Below are 16,186 nucleotides of genomic sequence, written 5' to 3'. Positions count from 1 at the left end.
ATCAGAGGGAATGTCTTTGCCCTTTGTTTAAAAGGTATTCGGATATTTTATCATGTTACACCTTGCAGGAAATAGAAAGCTCGAACTAGATTAAACAAAAAGACTTCATTGGCACACTCAATGAGAAAGTCCACAGACAGAGCAAGCCTCAGGTTGGGTTTGATCCAGGGGCTCTACAATGTCACCAAGGACCCAGTTCCGTGCCACTTCTGCTTCACCCTAAGCCTGGGTCTCCGGGTGGTCACAGGATGTCTGCCTGGTGACCCTAGTGCGCCAGGCTTCCTCATCTGGGCTGGGAGAGAGGAGAGGCCAGGCCTGTTCCTCCCCAGCCTTCCAGGCCAAGTCCAGCAGCTCGTCACACTGGCCTGGCCCGATCTGCTCACTGTGGCTGGGTGAACACCTGCGTGATTGGCCTGTGCCCGAGGTGAGATCTGTGAGGGGTTGGGAGGAAACGATCACTCAACCAATGCTCCCAAATTGTGGAAACCACGGGAACGCCCCACAACCCCGGGAAGTCAGCACCTGGCCGTGCATTTGTTGAGTGATTGCTTCCCCTCAACTCCTTGCAAATCTCACTCCTCCCCACCTCGCTCGGCAGATCCCTGAAATCAGCGAGCACAGGGTGGGCCCCAGGCGTGGGCGCTGCGCCTAAGGCGGCTCGGCCAAGGCGGGGTTCGGGGCCATCATCCTCGCACAGTGCACCGCCTGCTGCGCTCGCTCCGCCTCCCCGCCCCCAGACTTAGCCGGACCCCGGGCGCCCAATGCTCGAAACCCGCAGATTGGGGAGGCGGGGGAGGGGGGAGGGGAGCGGGCGGTCCAGCCCGGAGCCATGTCCGGGGCGGGGCCAGGTGAGCGGCCGCGGGCCTGAGCCCAGGTGCGGCGCGGGCGGCTGCGCAGCAGGTAAGGCCCGGCGGCGGTGGAGGGAGCCGCCTGTGCTTGCGGGGTGCGGCGCGGGGCGGAGGGTGTCGGCGGCGGCAGATCGGGCTCGCTGCTCCGGGAAGGGGGAGGGGCACGCCGAGGCGGGGCGCCACGTGTCGCGGTGCCAAGGCTGGTGCCAACCCAGGTCCCTTCCCCGGCCGCCCCACCCCTCCCCGGGCTCCCCGCGCGCTCCCTCTGCTCCCGCCTCGCCCCCCTTCTCGCCCTGCGCCCCCACTTCTCTCCCGGTGTTTGGTGTTTACTTGGTTTGGTCTGGTCCGGCTGGGCTGACTCAGCCCAAACTTTCGCTGGCCCCCCTTTTTCCTCCCCTAACTCGGGGTGTCCCCTCGGCCGGCACACTGCGCAGACTCATCAGCGCCTCCCCGCAACCCGGGCGCGGGCGCACCTGGGAGGCGAAGGCGCGGGCCGTTTCGCAGCAGGTGCTGCGGCGTCAGGCTCAGGGCCCCGGAGGGGGTGCTGGCCCGGAGGGGGTGCTGGCCCGTCAGCCGGGGATGGAGCCCAGGAGGAAATAGGCCCAACAAACAAGCGGGGGAGGCCCCGGCTGCTTTCACTTTCCTCAAACCCTGGCTGGGGCCACCTGAGAATTCCTGGCGGCCACTGGGGCGGCGCTGGGTGGGGGCGCCCACCGCCCTGGGAGGTGTGGGAGGCAGAGCGGGGGACGCGGAATCCTCCAAGAGACCGCCAGCCAGAGGGGGGATTCCTGTGCGTCCTTGTCCGTCCGGTGGGGAGGGGGAGAGCGGGGGACAGGGCCCAGACTTGGGGGCCGTGTTGATTCCAGAGAGGGCTGTGGCGGGCAGTGCTGCATTTGTCCAGGTGAGAACTCAAAACTTAGGACCCAGCAGCAAACATCTTCGGATGGTCTCCGCTGGCAGTTTTAGAATCTTGTTTGTGAGTTCCTCCCTGAATGTGGTGACAAACCATTCCTCAAGCCAGCACCTGGAGGGGGGGTAGTGGGGGGTGGAAAGGGACACAGGGCGCTGGCCGGGGCCCAGCTGGCCCTGTGGACAGCCACCTCCTTGGGCCCTGCCCACAGGGACCCAGAGTCTGCTCTCTGTGTGACAGAGAGAAGCCAGGGGTACCTGAGTGGTCAAGGAGAGCTTCCTGGAGGAGGCGACCATTGAGGGGGAAGATGGACAGGAGATAGGCAGGGAAGGGTATGGTGCTTTGGGTCACACAAAGGCTGGAGGGAACTCGCATGTAAGGGGGTGGAGATGCCTGTGGAGGAGCTGACAGTGGAGCTGGTACAGCTGACTTGGATACCATGTCCTTAAGTCATTCAGATCTGACCTCGTTGAGATCTTTTACGGACTGGGAACCGACTTCACTAGAGACCCCATGGACGTATGGCATCTCTCCTGGGCACACCATCGCCCGTGGCTCGGTGGCTCGGTTAGAGAGAGGACAGATAGCAAGAGCTCAGCCACCCAGAGGTGCCTGGTGCGCGTCTCTCACCACATTTAAAACCCATCCCATTCCCTGTTTGTACCCTCTTTCACTGATGGGGAAACTGAGGCACAGAGGCAGCAGGAGGAGTCAGAGAACTGTTTGTGAGCAGGTGGCCTTCCCTCTCGGGGACTCAGCCTCCTGACCCTAACGTGACCCTGTCGGCCGTCCTTCCCAGAATGGTCCCGTCGCTGGGCTGTCAAGCCCTCACAGCACGTGCGATGGCCTCCTCCCTCCCTCACCACAGCCTCAGGAGGCAGGGACAGTCACTGTCCCCTTTTACAGGTGAGAAAACTGAGGCAGGGAGGTCCCAGGGCCAGTGTGTGGAGAGCCAGGCCTTGGTGGCAGCTGTGGCTGCAGCGTCCGCACCTTCCCCTCCCGGCACTGCCTCTCCCCAGGGCACGAGGTCGCCTTCGGTGGACACACTGGAGCCTGCCAGTGACTTGCCCTTCAGTCCGCGTGAAACGAGATGGGGGAATGAAAGTGATGCTTTCCATTTCTTTTCAGCTAAACTGCTTTTCCCTCCACCCGCTGAGTAGGGTTGGTACCCGAGGAAGATGTGTCACAGGCGTCCCGAGGGGCCTCCTGGGTGCATCTGGGCCCGGCACTGTGGGGGTGGGGACAGCCTCAAAGACGCTTGTGTGTGTGTGTGTGTGTGTGTGTGGCTCTGCGGGTGGCCCGCCGTCCCGAGTGTGGCCCCAGAGCCCTTACTGTGCGGCTCCTGGGACTCTGGCCCTGGGCCAGGTTTCTGGGCCCTGGAAGGCGGGGACCTGGCTGAGGACTCACCAAGTCACTTCTCTGCCCGTTTCCTCGCCTCTCACGTGGGTGTCATAAGCGGCAGGCTGTCCTGCGGCTCAGAGGGAACAGTGTCCACGCACCGTGGCTCACAGCTGGCCCTGTGACCCTGAGTTGCTAGCCATTCTGTGCCTTGATTTCCCCACCTGTAAAGTACGGACAATCTTAATGTACGTGTATATTAAGGGAGGAACAGATTCCTCTCCAGAGAGGAAGGGAGAGGGAGAGAGAGAGAGAAACATCAATGATGAGAGCGTCATTGATCAGCTGCCTCCTGCACACCCCCCACTGGGGATCCAGCCTGCAACCGGGCATGTGCCCTGACCCGGGAATCCAACTGTGACCTTTTGGTTCATAGGTCGATGCTCAACCACTGGGCCTCGCCGGCCGGGCGTTGCTGCCTTTTCCTAGGGTTACTGGGAGAATCAAGTCATTAATTCGGGCACAGGGCGCGGCACAGGGCGCTGCACCTTTGTGTGTGTTTGCACTTCCTAGTGCCGGTCCCGCCCCCGCCGGCGGGAGAAGAGCTTGGGGAGTGTGTGCAGAATGAACTTGGGGTGCCTGTTCCTGCCCAGGCTGAGGGCCAAGCAGGTCTCTCTCCGGTGACCCCGGCCAGAGCCGGGCAGCCAGGAGTTCACTTTCAGTTGGAGCTGGTGACTGTCCATTAGAAGGAACTGGTTTGGCAGGTCAGGAGTCCGGAACCTTCTGGGGAGGTGTCCCCTTAAAACAAGCAAAGGAGACAGTGGCAGGCAGGGGGCGGGTACATTGTCACCCACAGGACAGCTCCAGGTGGTGGGGGCCACCACAAGCTCCCCCACCTGCTTTCTCACTCCCACCGCTCATCCCAGACCCCCACCTGCTCACAGAGGTCAGCGTGGGGTCTCCTGGGGGCGCAGAGGAGATGGGACCCCGGACCCTGGTCTGGGAGGTGCAGAGTGGCCTGACCTCCCCCTGGGACCCGGGGGCTTCTCTCTCTGGCCGAGTTGAGGGAAAGCCTGTGACCTGGCTAACCTGTAACCCGATCTTTCTGGAAGAGGCATCTGGCAGAGAGTAGGTTTCTTAGAGGGAGCGGATCTCACCACATTCCTCTATCCCACACCAATTTCCGAGGAGGCCAGTGAGGAGTAGATGTGAATCCGACCGAATAACTGAATTGCACTTGAGCCAATGATAATGATAGAAACCGTGTATGGATCACTTCCTGCCTGCAGAAGCCAGAAGCCCCTGTCCCAGGGAGCGGGAACAGCATGTGCAAAGGCCCGGAGGCAGAACAGCCTGGCGTGTCGGAGGAGCGCCAGAGGCCTGGGTGGCTGGAGCAGAGAGCATGGGGGAGCCGAGGTGGTGTGAGATGAGATCCAGAGGGCGGCAGAGCCACGCTACAGGGAGTCTCGGGGGTTGGTAGGGGTTTGGATTTTGTTCTAAGAGCAGGAAGCTGTTGGCACTCAGGTGCCATGGGAGGTGTGGAGTAGGCAGCTGGGCTATTCGAGTCCAGAGCTGGGAGAGAAGTCTGCTCTGAGATCTGAGTTTGGGGGTGGAGAGCATGAGAATTAGCGTCCCTTAGGCGGGCGAGGAGGGGGCTCGCCGTCCCCCACCTGGCAGGTCTGAGCATGGATGATGGAGGTTATGGCAGAGGCCCCACCATGTCCACTTCGGGAGGGAGCAGCCCGCGATGGCAGAGAATGGAGGGAGGGAGGAAGGGAGGCGGGCAGGGGGAGTGACCTGGGAATGCTGGGGAAGCCTGGCCTGGAGGCCTCGAGTGCTGGGCGCTGTCACGTGCCTGTCTCTCATCCCACAGGCCCCCTCTCCTGGGCTCCTGTTCACGTCCCTGGCCTGGGTGAGGGCTGAGACTCGGGCATGAGTCAGAAATGTCCCCGGCTACCAGGGAGCACAGGGTGGTAGGCCCGGAAGGACACACAGAAGCCGGGTGCAGGCTGAGGAGGGCCGTGATGGAGCTGAGGGCTGCTGGCACCCGAGGAAGCCCCACTCCCAGCCTGGGGTGGGTGAGGCGCCCGGGGCAACGGGACACTTTTGAATGTAATGAACAAAAGACCCAGCTCTGAGCTATACTGGCCATGTAGCTGAAATGGTCTGGAGATCAGGTACGGCTTGATCAGGGCTTTTTGTGGGCCTCTGGATCTTCAGGGGCAGTGAGTTACTTGCAGCCTTTCCAGGCTTCACCTTCATACACAGCAGGCTGCTCCCGAGGCCTGTTGACACAGGGCCCTGCTTTCCCAGAAGCCCCTGGGAAGAAGCCGTGTGCTGATCGTCTCACTTGGCTCCCCACAAACCTTTGAAGAGGAAGATAGGGTGACTCTTGGGGATCAGGTGGCTCTGGGAGGTGGGCTGGGCCAGCGCCGGCAGCAGGGCCTGTGCAGGCGAGTGCACACCCAGATGAGCCCTGGGTGCCCTGGGCAGGGCAAGGCCGGGGAGAGCCGAGTCTTGGCGTTGGTGCCTGCGAGAGCCACAGGAGTGCGGGTGGCCCAGGGTCCCCTTGCTCTCTCTCAGCGCCCAGGGTCCCTGGGACCCGGGCGGGGGGGGGGGGGCAGGCCTCTGACAAGGTCACGTAGCAGGTCACCTGGCTGCTGCGGCCTTGGGCGTCTCCCCCGGGGTCCTGCCCAGATGCCTGTGGCTGCTGGCCCCGCTGCCGGCACCTACCTGCCTTCTCGCCAGCGTCAGGCCCCAGCGGTGTTGGCGAGGAAGAGCGGGCAGTGGGGTCTGCGTCAGTCCATCGGCGACAGCTGCGACAGCGGTGAGAACGCCTCTCCCAGGCGCCCCTGGATTCCCACCTCAGTGGGGACCCCCTTCCCAGCCGAGAGCAAGACTCCCCGCCCCTCCCGCCTGGCTCTGCATTGCCTGCTGCAGGTGTGGCCCTGCTTCCGCCCTTTCTCCAGGGGCCTCAGGGCTCTGCCTGGAAATGCAGGCTTAGGCCCGGATGGGGGGCACCTGCCCGCTCCCAGACCAGAGCCGCCGTGCAGTGCGGCTGCCGTAGTGAGCTCTTCCTCTATGCCCTGGGCATCCACCCGCCGCGCGCATGAAATTCCGCATGAAATTCGGTGCTAATTTGCCCAAGGTGAGTAGGCGTTAATTTGTAGCAACAGCGTTTTGATAATTGCTGTGAGGGCTTGTTTGTGGAATGTGCAAATGTATTTTTATAGCAACAAACCATTTGCTGTGAAGTATAAATAGAGTCGGGGAGTTGAAGTCTCCATTGCATGGCATCCCTGTGGCCACATCTCCGCTGGAGCCGTGTCACACACCCCCAGTCCCCATCCCAGGAGGCTCCTGGGGCGGCTCAGCGGGAAGGGCCTGCAGCCAGAGGGGCAGGAGCCCAGGTGTGGACTCAGGCGGAGGGTGAGGCGGGACAGACATGCCTCCCCCGCCCTGGCCAGTGTGGCTCAGTGGTTGAGCGTCAGCCTGCAGACCAAAGGGTCCCGGGTTCGATTCCAGTCAAGGGCACGTACCTTGGTTGCAACAGGCTCCTCCCCACCCCGGGTCCTGGTCAGGGCTCATGCAGGAGGCAACCAATCGATGTGTTTCTCTCTGTCTTTCCCTCTCTCTTCCACTCTCCCTAAAAAATCAGTGGAAAAATATCCTCGGGTGAGGATTAACAAAAAAAGAAAAGGAAAATGCCTCTCATTCAGTGCCTGCTCCTGGCGGAGGGCTGGGGCCCAGCGCGAAGGCACACTGAAGGATCGTTCCAGGAAGGATAAAGCAGGCCTGTCTTACGGTGTAAACATGAACACGCATTAAAGATTTTATTTGACTCGGGAGGGAACCTGGCCGACGTGATCGCTGGTTGGAAAGAGAGTCCGAAGGGCAGGCGTTTATGGTCAGAAATACGGAAAACGACGTGAGAGGGAGGCAAATTTGGACCTTGGGGGGCAGCGCGGGGGGAGGGAGAGAAGTGAATGAACCTCCACTGGGCAGGACGGAGTTCGCATCTACAGACAGGAGCGATTGTGTGCCGCCCCCCCCCCCCCCCCATCTATCACCGCAGGCTTGTAACACAGCTTCCCCGGGGTGAGTCAGACAGCCGGAGGGGAGGTGACCCGGGACCCGAGTAAATGCAGGACATTGATTGGCAGCCAGAGGTTTAAGCAACAGTTCAGACAACTTTCCAGGAAGAGGGTGGGGTCCCAGCGCAGAGACTGAGGAATGACACCGTGGCCTGGACACAAGGATGAGGGGGAATCTGCTGGGGCGGGGGGGGGGGGTGCTGAATATGCTCTTTCTCTTGTGTTAAAAAAAAAGTTGGACATTTTCCATCAGATGTGGAGTCACTCTGGTTCTAGGCTGGAGTCAGGAGACAGCTCTGCACACACTTGCTGTGTTGCTTTGGGCAAGTCCCTTACCCTCTCTGGGCCTCAGGGACAATTGATGGCGCACGACGTTCACCAGGATCCTCCCTGGCTCCACTATTCTGTGATTCTTTTTTTTAAAAATATATATTTTAATTGATGTCAGAGAGGAAGGGAGAGAGAGAGAGAGAGAGAGAGAGAGAGAGAGAGAGAGAGAGAGAGAAGCATCAATGATGAGAGAGAATCACTGATCAGCTATCTCCTGCATGTTCCACAACTGGGGATTGAGCCCAAAGCTCGGGCATGTGCCCCGACCGGGAATTGAACCGTGACCTCCTGGTTCATAGGTCGACACTCAACCACTGAGCTGCGCTGTTCTGTGATTCTGATAATCCACAGGAAGGAGAAATCTGAGGGTATACGAGGCTTGTATCAGGATGTCCAGAGAAACCGAACTTACAGGAGGTACTTATGCACAGTTGTCCCTCGGTAACCACAGGGACTGGGTCCACAACCCCCGCAGATACCAGACTACACGGATGCGCCAGGCCCTTGTATGAAACGGTGTATGTGCGGGGAGCCTCTGCACACCTGCGTGAACCATAGCCCTCTCTAGATTACTTACGCGACCTGCCACACGTGCGTGCTGTGGGGACAGTGCTGAGGCTGACCTGTTCGGGGAATGCTGAAGAGAAAAGGTCTGCACGCTTTCCGTACAGATGCGACCCGCGTAGACCTGCCACATGCTACACGCCAGCAACGTGCAACATGGTAAAAAGCATCTCTCTGATCTGGGGTTGGCTGAGCGGGTGCGGAAGCCGCGGATACGCCGGGCCGACTGTAGAGCTGTCTAAGGCATTGGTTGTGGGGACCGGCCGGGCCCGGCCTGTAAGGCAGGCCACGCGGCTGGAAACTGAGGCGGGAATTCCGGTTGTGGCCTTGAGGCAGGATTCCTTCTCCGAAAACCCTCGTTTTTTGCTCTTCAGGCCTTGAACTGATTAGACGGGGCCCACCCGCAGCCTGGCCATGGCCTGCTTTGCTCAGAAAGTACCGACTGTAAATGTTCACACATACATCCGCGCATGCCTCCCGGCAACACCGGGGCCTGTGTCTGACCGGACAGCGGGGGCCGTAGGGCAGCCACCCTGACACAGAGACGTCCCCTCACGGCGGGTGGGCCAGCCTCTGCGGGAGCACTGCCCGGGGCGCCGCCACCCGCCACCCGCGCCACGGGCTCCTGGGCCGGGGAAGATGGGCCACCGGGCGGTGCCCGTGGGAGCAGGGCGCTGGCCTCCCCGGGCCCAGGCCTCTCCCTGCTGGCCGCGCGCAGTAGGGGTGGGGAGCGGCCCCGACTCTGGTCCGGGCCCCTGGGTGCCTGAGCCCGTGGGCGGCCATATTTTACTCTCAACTATAAGACCCTGTGGGGAGGGAGGCTCGCAGGCCCCCCCACCAGATCCCCCCACAACTAGCTGCTGTTGCCACAACAAAGCACTGGTTATGGGTGACACCCGCCAAGCGAGCCAACTTCAGAACAAATGGTGGTGTCCCTGCGGCCGATGGGGTCGAGGTTTTGACCCTGAAGGGAAACCAGACGGACCGTCCCTTTTGGGTAAAGCGGAGGCCGGGAGGGGAAGCGGCTTCCTGGTTTCAGGGCTCCGTGTGCCCCTGGCCGTCGGTGCCGGGGCGGGCAGACCTGGGCCGAGGACGAGGACTGTTTCAGCTGTTCGCCCTGGTGGGCTCGGCCTCCTGCCAGGCTTTCAAACAGACATGTTCTAGAGCAGTGACGGCGAACCTATGACACGCGTGTCAGAGGTGACACGTGAACTCATTTTTTTGGTTGATTTTTCTTTGTTAAATGGCATTTAAGTATAAAAAACAAATATCAAAAATATAAGTCTATGTTTTACTATGGTTGCAAATATCAAAAAATTTCTGTATGTGACACGGCACCAGAGTTAAGTTAGGGTTTTTCAAAGTGCTGACATGCCGAGCTCAAAAGGTTCGCCATCACTGGTCTAGAGTGTTCCATGGTCCCCTGCGTTTTCAGGGGGGCACCTGGTGCTGCCGAGGTTGCTCTCCAGGTGTTTGTCTGGCTGGGGACAGCTCAGCCTCCGGGCGGGACCGCAGAAGGGCACACGGGACTGTAGGACCTGCGCTGGGGGGCAGGGAGTGGGGTGGCCTCCTTCCATCATCAGACTTTGGGGAGCCCCTGCCTGTTGTGAGGTGCAAGTGGAATGATGGCAGCAGGCCCCCCTCAGGACTGTCCCCCAGCCCCCACTGCCAAGGGCAGCACCAGTCCGGGCACCCTGCCTCCGGCAGCCAGGCTGGGTGGGTGCCCACAGCCAAACGAGAGGGCTCTCAGCTCCTCAGGCCTCCTGCCGCCCTGCCTGGAGCTGCGCAGGCGATTGAGTTTCTTTTCTCACTTTCACTTGGGTGGGGCGTGGCTCCCGGCCAGGGCTGAGGACAGGCTCCCAGGCCTGGCGTCACCCCCAGGGCCCTCGCCAGTGATCGGCCACAGCTTGGGGAAGGCTGGACTTGGAGGACGGTGCGTTCCTTCCGTGGAGAAGGTGGGCGGTGGGGCCAGGTGGGGCCCAGGGGGCAGGGCTGGGCTCCCCTGCCTGGTGCTGTGTGCCTGCACCCTGTGTGTGCGCCAGCCCGGCCAGCTGGCTCTCACTCCCGGGTCTGCACCACCCTCAGTCCTGGGTCAGAGCTGCCAGCCCTGCAGCCTTGCCCCTTAACGGGCCGTGGATCTGGGCAGGCGACTCCCTTCTCTACCTCAGTTTTCTCATCTGTGAAATGGAGCTGGAAGTGGCACTAAGCTAGCGGGGATTTTTGGTTGTTGTTTTTTTTTTAAGGAGACAAGGTTTTTAATATGTTTATATCATAAAATATTTCTATTACCAATCATGCATTTGTTAGTTTAAATAACATTAACTCATATTAAGAGCAATACAGGCTTTTGCAAAAGTGAAAATAAAAAGACAAACATGGGAAAAAATGGGTTGACAAATCTTAACCCCAAGAATTCATAGGAAACAGCACTTTTATTTATTTATTTACCTGTTTGTTAATCCTCCCCCGAAGATATTTTTCCACTGATGTTTAGAGAGAGCGGGAGGGAGGGAGAGAGAGAGGGAGAAAGGTCGATACACATTGATTGGTTGCCTCCCAAACGCACCCCGACTGGGCCGGGGATCGAACCTGCATCCCAGGTACGTGACTTTGATGGGAATTGAACCCATGACCCTTTGGTGTGCGGGCCAGTGCTCTAACCACTGGGCACATGGGCCAGGGCAGAAAACAGCATTTTAAAAACGATGTTAAACATTTTTTTTTCTGCTCTTAAAATACTGGACCAATCTTACATGCTGTTTTCACCGTGTTTTGTTAATGTTTTTAAACCGCTATTGCGATACAGCTCACAGGCCACACACTCCGCCCACGGAGAGTGTGCGGCTCAGCCTGCTGGTGTGTTCACAGATGGCGCGGCCGTCACCCAGTCACCTTAGGACGTTGTCGTCGCCTCCGAAAGAGCCCGTGCTGTCACGGTCCCCCTGGCGCCTCCTCCCCCGCCTGGCAGCCCCGCTCCGCTGCCTGTCTCTGGAGCTGCCTGTTCGTATCGGAGGAATCAGACACGCTGTGGCCTCCGTGCTGGCTGCTGCCACGTAGCGTGATGTTCTCGAGGCTCCTCCGCGACCTAGCGTGTGTCAGTACTTTGCTCCTTTCCAGGGACACAGAATATCTCGTTTTTGGACACACACGGATTTTTTTAGATGTTTTCAGGTGTTGAGGCAGCGTCCCGGGCACAGGGTGACTCCTGGCTTTTGTTATGGTTACCAGCTGTGCAGCTCCAACTGATCTTTGCCGGCCTCAGTTACTCGCTCCGTACAATGGGCACAGGAGTGAGTGTGCGAGTCTCTGAGGGGGGTGGCGAGGCAGGCGTGATGGTGTCCGGGGCGTTCGTGGGCCCTGCAGGTGCTGTTCCCACCCGCACGGCCCTCCGCCCTGCTCTCCGGCCCCGGGCCCGGCTGGTGGGAGGGAGCCCTATCCAGGAGACGTGTGTGAAATGCGCCCCCTTCCTCTGCTTCTCCCTCAGGGCGTCAGAAGGAGCCCCTGTCCGGGTCCCCAAGAGGTGGCATCGTGACAGTGTGCCCGCCCCCTTGCCCACCGCAGAGCATGGCCCGGCTGGACTTGGAGGAGCTGGCCGAGATAGGTGCAAGGACTCTCTCCCTCGTGTCTCTCGTCCTCCCTTCTCCCAGAGAAGTCCAGCATCGCTGGGTCCAGGGCCCCCTCATCAGGGCGACCTCATCCTAGCTCCTTTCATCTCTGAAGGCCCTGCCTCCCAAATAAGGTCACCTGGGAGGTGCCGGGGGGCGGGGTGTGGAGGTGCTCACCTGAGGCTCGAAGCCCCATGCTTTTCCAGCTGGAGACATTTCCGAAAACACCTCCATTTGTTTTGTATGAAGGCGCTTCCCCTTCTCTAAGTCCCCTTCGGAAACTGCTCGCGCTTCCTGCCTCACAGCACAGCCACCCAGTGTCTGCCCTCCACCCCGCCATGGCTTGCTGCCAGCTCCCAGTGCCAGCATCTTTCAGGAAGGGCCCGAGCCAGAGTTTGGAGCTGGGAGATCGAGTTCAGCCCACACCCTGGTGCCAGTTAGCAGTGTGACCTTGGGGACGTCATTCCCCTTCTCTGAGCCGCAGGTTCCACTTCTGTCAGTGTGAAGGCCACACGGGTCTCATTCTTCTTCTTCCATGGTGCTGCACACTGAGCAGGCGCATAGTGGGTGCACAGCGGAGGTGGGCGCACAGTGGGTGCACAGCAGAGGTGGGCGTGTAGTGGGTGCACAGCAGAGGTGGGCGTGTAGTGGGTGCACAGCAGAGGTGGGCGCGTAGTGGGTGCACAGCAGAGGTGGGCGTGTAGTGGGTGCACAGCAGAGGTGGGCGTGTAGTGGGTGCACAGCAGAGGTGGGCGAGTAGTGGGTGCACAGCTGAGGCATGGTGACTGTCCTATAAGAAGATGTCAGGAGGCCCCCTCATGCTCCTCCTTGGAGCATACAGCTGACTTCCTCTCCTCCTCACTGTCCGCCCTAGAGCTGCAGAGAGATGAGGAGGAGGCAGCCGCGCTGGGCGCAGTGCGAAGACCCTCAGCGGTGGCAACGGCCGACCAGGACCCTGCCCTGAGCTTGAGTCACCCCTTCTACGACGTGGCCAGACACGGCATCCTGCAGGTGGGAGGTGAGTCCCACTGCGTGGTCCCAGGGGCGTGACCGTGCAGCCTTCCTTCCTGTGGGCCCTGAGGCGTGGGGTGGGCCTGGGGGACAGTTAGGACCTGCAGCTCTTGCCTCCCGCTCCTCCCAGAAGTGGCACGCACCACCCCAGGACCCCGCCCGGGGCTCCACCTCAGGGGCAACCACGCGTCACTCCCACCAACAGGTTCCCCTAATTTTCTTCCCCAGGTGCCACTCGTCCAGTACTGAACATCAAACCCACAGCCAAAACCAAAGACTTGTCACAAGTGATAGTGAAATGACCGTCGTTACTTAAGGGCTCATATATTTGGCCAAATGGAAGCTTTGTAGAATTTTTAACTCTTAAGATGGTGTTTTGTATCGTTTCTGCTTTTTAAAAAAAAAATTTATTGATTGATTTTGAGAGAGAAAGAGGAAGGGAGAGAGAAAGAAACATCAATTTGCTGTTCCACTTATTTGTGTGTTCACTGGGTGATTCTTGTATGTGCCCTGACTGGGGATCAAACCCACAACCTTGGCAGATCAGGACAACACTTTTTCTTGTTAAAATATGTTTTTACTAGAGGCCCAGTGCATGAAATGTGTGCACTCGGCCAGCCTGCACCCTCTCTCAGCCCGGGAGCCCTCGGGGGATGTCTGGCTGATGGTTTAGGCCCACTGAGCCGGCAGTCGGACATCCTTAGCGCTGCTGTGGAGGCGGGAGAGGCTCCTGCCACCACCACTGCACTCGCCAGCCATGAGCTCGACTTCTGACTGAGCAGTGCTCCCCCTGTGGGAGCACACTGACCACCAGGGGGCAGCTTCTGCATTGAGCATCTGTCTCCTGGTGGTCAATGCGTATCACAGCGACCAATGTTTCTGCTGCCGGGCTGAAAATGGCTCTCTGACATCCCCCGAGGGGTCCCGGATTGCAAGAGGGCGCAGGCCAGACCAAGGGACCCCACAGGTGCACTACCGGGGCCGGGGAGAGATGCGGGAGGTTGGCCAGCCGAGGAGGGACCGTGGGAGGGCTCCAGGGCGTGTCCGGCCCATCTTGCTCAGTCCTAATCGGCCAGACCCCAGCAGCAAGCTAACCTACCGGTCAGAGCATCTGCCCCTTGGTGGTCAGTGCACGTCATAGCGACTGGTTGACCGGTCGACTGTCTGCCCCCTGCTGGTCAGTGCATGTCATAGTGAATGGTTGAGTGGTCTTAGCATATCATTAGCATATTATGCTTTGATTGGTTGAACAGCCAACTGGATGACTGGACACTTAGCATATTAGGCTTCTATTATATAGGATTGCTTTTAGAGAGAGAGGAAGGGAAAGGGATAGAGAGATAGAAACATCAATGAGAGAGAAACGCCTATCAGCTACCTCTGCACGCCCCCTACTGGGGATCGAGCTCGCCACGCAGGCATGTGCCCTGACCGAGGATCAAACAGCGACCTCTTGGTTCATGGGTTGGCACTCAACCACTGAGCCACACCGGATGGGCCAGGGTGACACTCTTAACCAACTGAGGACCCGGCCAGGACTTAAGATAGTGTTTGATGAATAAAGTTGATTTAAGTATTTCCAGAAGCGGCCATCCTCTGAAGCGCCAGTCTGGGGCCAGGGCCGGGACTCGGAGGCGAGATTAGATGGCGGGACGCGGTGTGGGCAGAGGGAAGGTTCTGGAGCCCAGGATCAGAGGAGGCAAGAGGTGTCGTCCCAGAGACGCGGAACGGGCGAGCGGCAGAGACGAGAGAAAAGAAAGAGAGGGAGCCCTGGCCGGGGGTGCGGTGTCCTGTGCCCCGAAGGGTCCCAGGTTCCATGCCAGGCCAGGGCACATGCCTGGGTTGCGGGTTCGATCCCCGGTTGGGGTGCATGCAGGAGGCAGCCAGTCGATGTTTCTCACATCCATGTTTCTCTCCCTCTCCCTCCCACTCTCTCTAAGAGCAATAAGAAGCATGTTCTTGGGTGAGGATTTTTTTTAAGGGAGGTTCACGCGGGACCTGGTCTTGCTGGACGCCTGGTCACCGCTCCGCCCAGATCAGGCGGCAGGCAAACAAGTCCAGCCGTCAGAATCCCTTTCACTTCCGCAGAGAGGTTAGCGACCTAGCACCCAACCCCCAGCCCCAGCCCAGGCCTCCCGATGGGGCTGCTGCCGCCTCTGCTGCCTCTGCCGCAGCTCATCGGCCTCCCCTCCCCAGGCGTGATGGACCGCGGAATCGCTTCTGTATCGCACGCGGGGCTCCCGCCTCAGGCAGTGAGCGATGCCGCCTTGTAAGCAGCGAGGGAGAAAGGCGGGAGTGGATGAAACCGATGCCTCCCGGATCTGCATGTTATGGATGGTTTTCATTTCCGTCCGTGTTATATCATCGTGAAGCCTGTTTGTGATACACTGGCCCGTGTTGCCGGAGAACAGGCAAGGGTATTTACTCATATTGACGGATGCTGTTGACACAGTTGCTGTGGTGACTGCTTAATCAGCTGTAGGGGCTGGGTGTCCCCGGGGTCCGCACGGCTGAGGAGCGTGGGAGCCTCCCCGCTGTGATTGCGGGGTTCCCAGGGGCAGAGGGGGCTGGGAGGCCGGGCTGGGGGTGCTGCCCTCGGAGTCAGCCAGCTGTGAGCTGAACCGGCTCCGACGCTCACTTTGCCTCTCTGGGCCTCAGTTTCCCCCCTGGAAGCACCCAGCATCCAGGCACGTGGTAACACGTCACAGTTATTGAGCACCTACTGTGTGCCAGCGCTATGCCAACTTTAAGTTCTTGATTTAACCCTTCCTATACCCCTCAGAGTCTTTCGTTATTATCTCCGTATTGCAGATGAGCAGAGGGGCCGGCTCGGGGCTGCCCGGCTAGTGAGTCCCTCTCCCTCTCGTTAATACGGAACTTTTCAAATGCACCAGGGGTAGAGAAAAGAGTGTCAGGAACCGGGTTACCCTCTGCCCCACTCCCTGTGAGCTTTGCTGAATGTTTGTTGAGGGTAAATAATGCTGTGAGGCTCCTTTGGCTGGACCCTTAGAAATCTGTTGCTATGGAAAGAAAATGCTGAGGGAGGGGCCTTTTGGTTTTAAAGGGCATAAAAAGCCTTCCGAAGTAGTAGCTCCCTTCACAGCTGAGCGTCATGTTGGTCGGTGGGCCTGCAAACGAGGGGCTCAGTGTTTACTGAATGAGGAGTGACTGGCTCACCGCTCTGTGCAAGCAGGACGCTGCTGGGGAAAAGGAAGTGGGCCTGGTGTGGCGCCAGGCTCCATCCCCTCTCCATGTCGCTGCCCCAGTGCCTTTGCACGTGCTGAGCTCTCCCGTGCGGGTGGCAGGGTGGCGGGGCTCACAGCCCGGCAGTGCCCCTCATGCTCTGTTGCTGACTGAACTGAGTACTGATTTCCTCACCTGCCGTTCTGCCCTGTCTCCACACCCCTCCGTGCTCTGGCCCAGCTGCCCAGCAGCCCCTCTCGCAGCCGGCACAGGGCCCCCATTAGCAGGAGGTCCGATGTGCGC

General features: G+C 59.7%; 1 protein-coding gene across 3 annotated transcripts in view; it reads left to right on the top strand.

Moving 5' to 3' along the window:
• Nucleotides 1-741: 741 nt before the first annotated feature.
• ARHGAP8 (Rho GTPase activating protein 8) overlaps nucleotides 742-16,186 on the top strand; it is a 38,984-nt gene continuing 23,539 nt past the window's right edge. For all 3 annotated transcript variants that reach the window (XM_059681406.1, XM_059681405.1, XM_059681404.1), the window contains exons 1-3: nucleotides 742-900; nucleotides 11,569-11,685; nucleotides 12,564-12,707. In XM_059681406.1, coding sequence (XP_059537389.1) covers nucleotides 762-900; nucleotides 11,569-11,685; nucleotides 12,564-12,707 — 400 coding nt within the window. In that variant the 5' untranslated portion in view covers nucleotides 742-761. The remainder of the gene's footprint in view (nucleotides 901-11,568; nucleotides 11,686-12,563; nucleotides 12,708-16,186) is intronic.

This window comes from Myotis daubentonii, chromosome 2, assembly GCF_963259705.1.
Source record: "Myotis daubentonii chromosome 2, mMyoDau2.1, whole genome shotgun sequence".
Taxonomy (NCBI): Eukaryota; Metazoa; Chordata; class Mammalia; order Chiroptera; family Vespertilionidae; genus Myotis; species Myotis daubentonii.
Note: the sequence above shows the minus strand (reverse complement) of the source record. Positions and strands in the feature narration are given on the sequence as shown.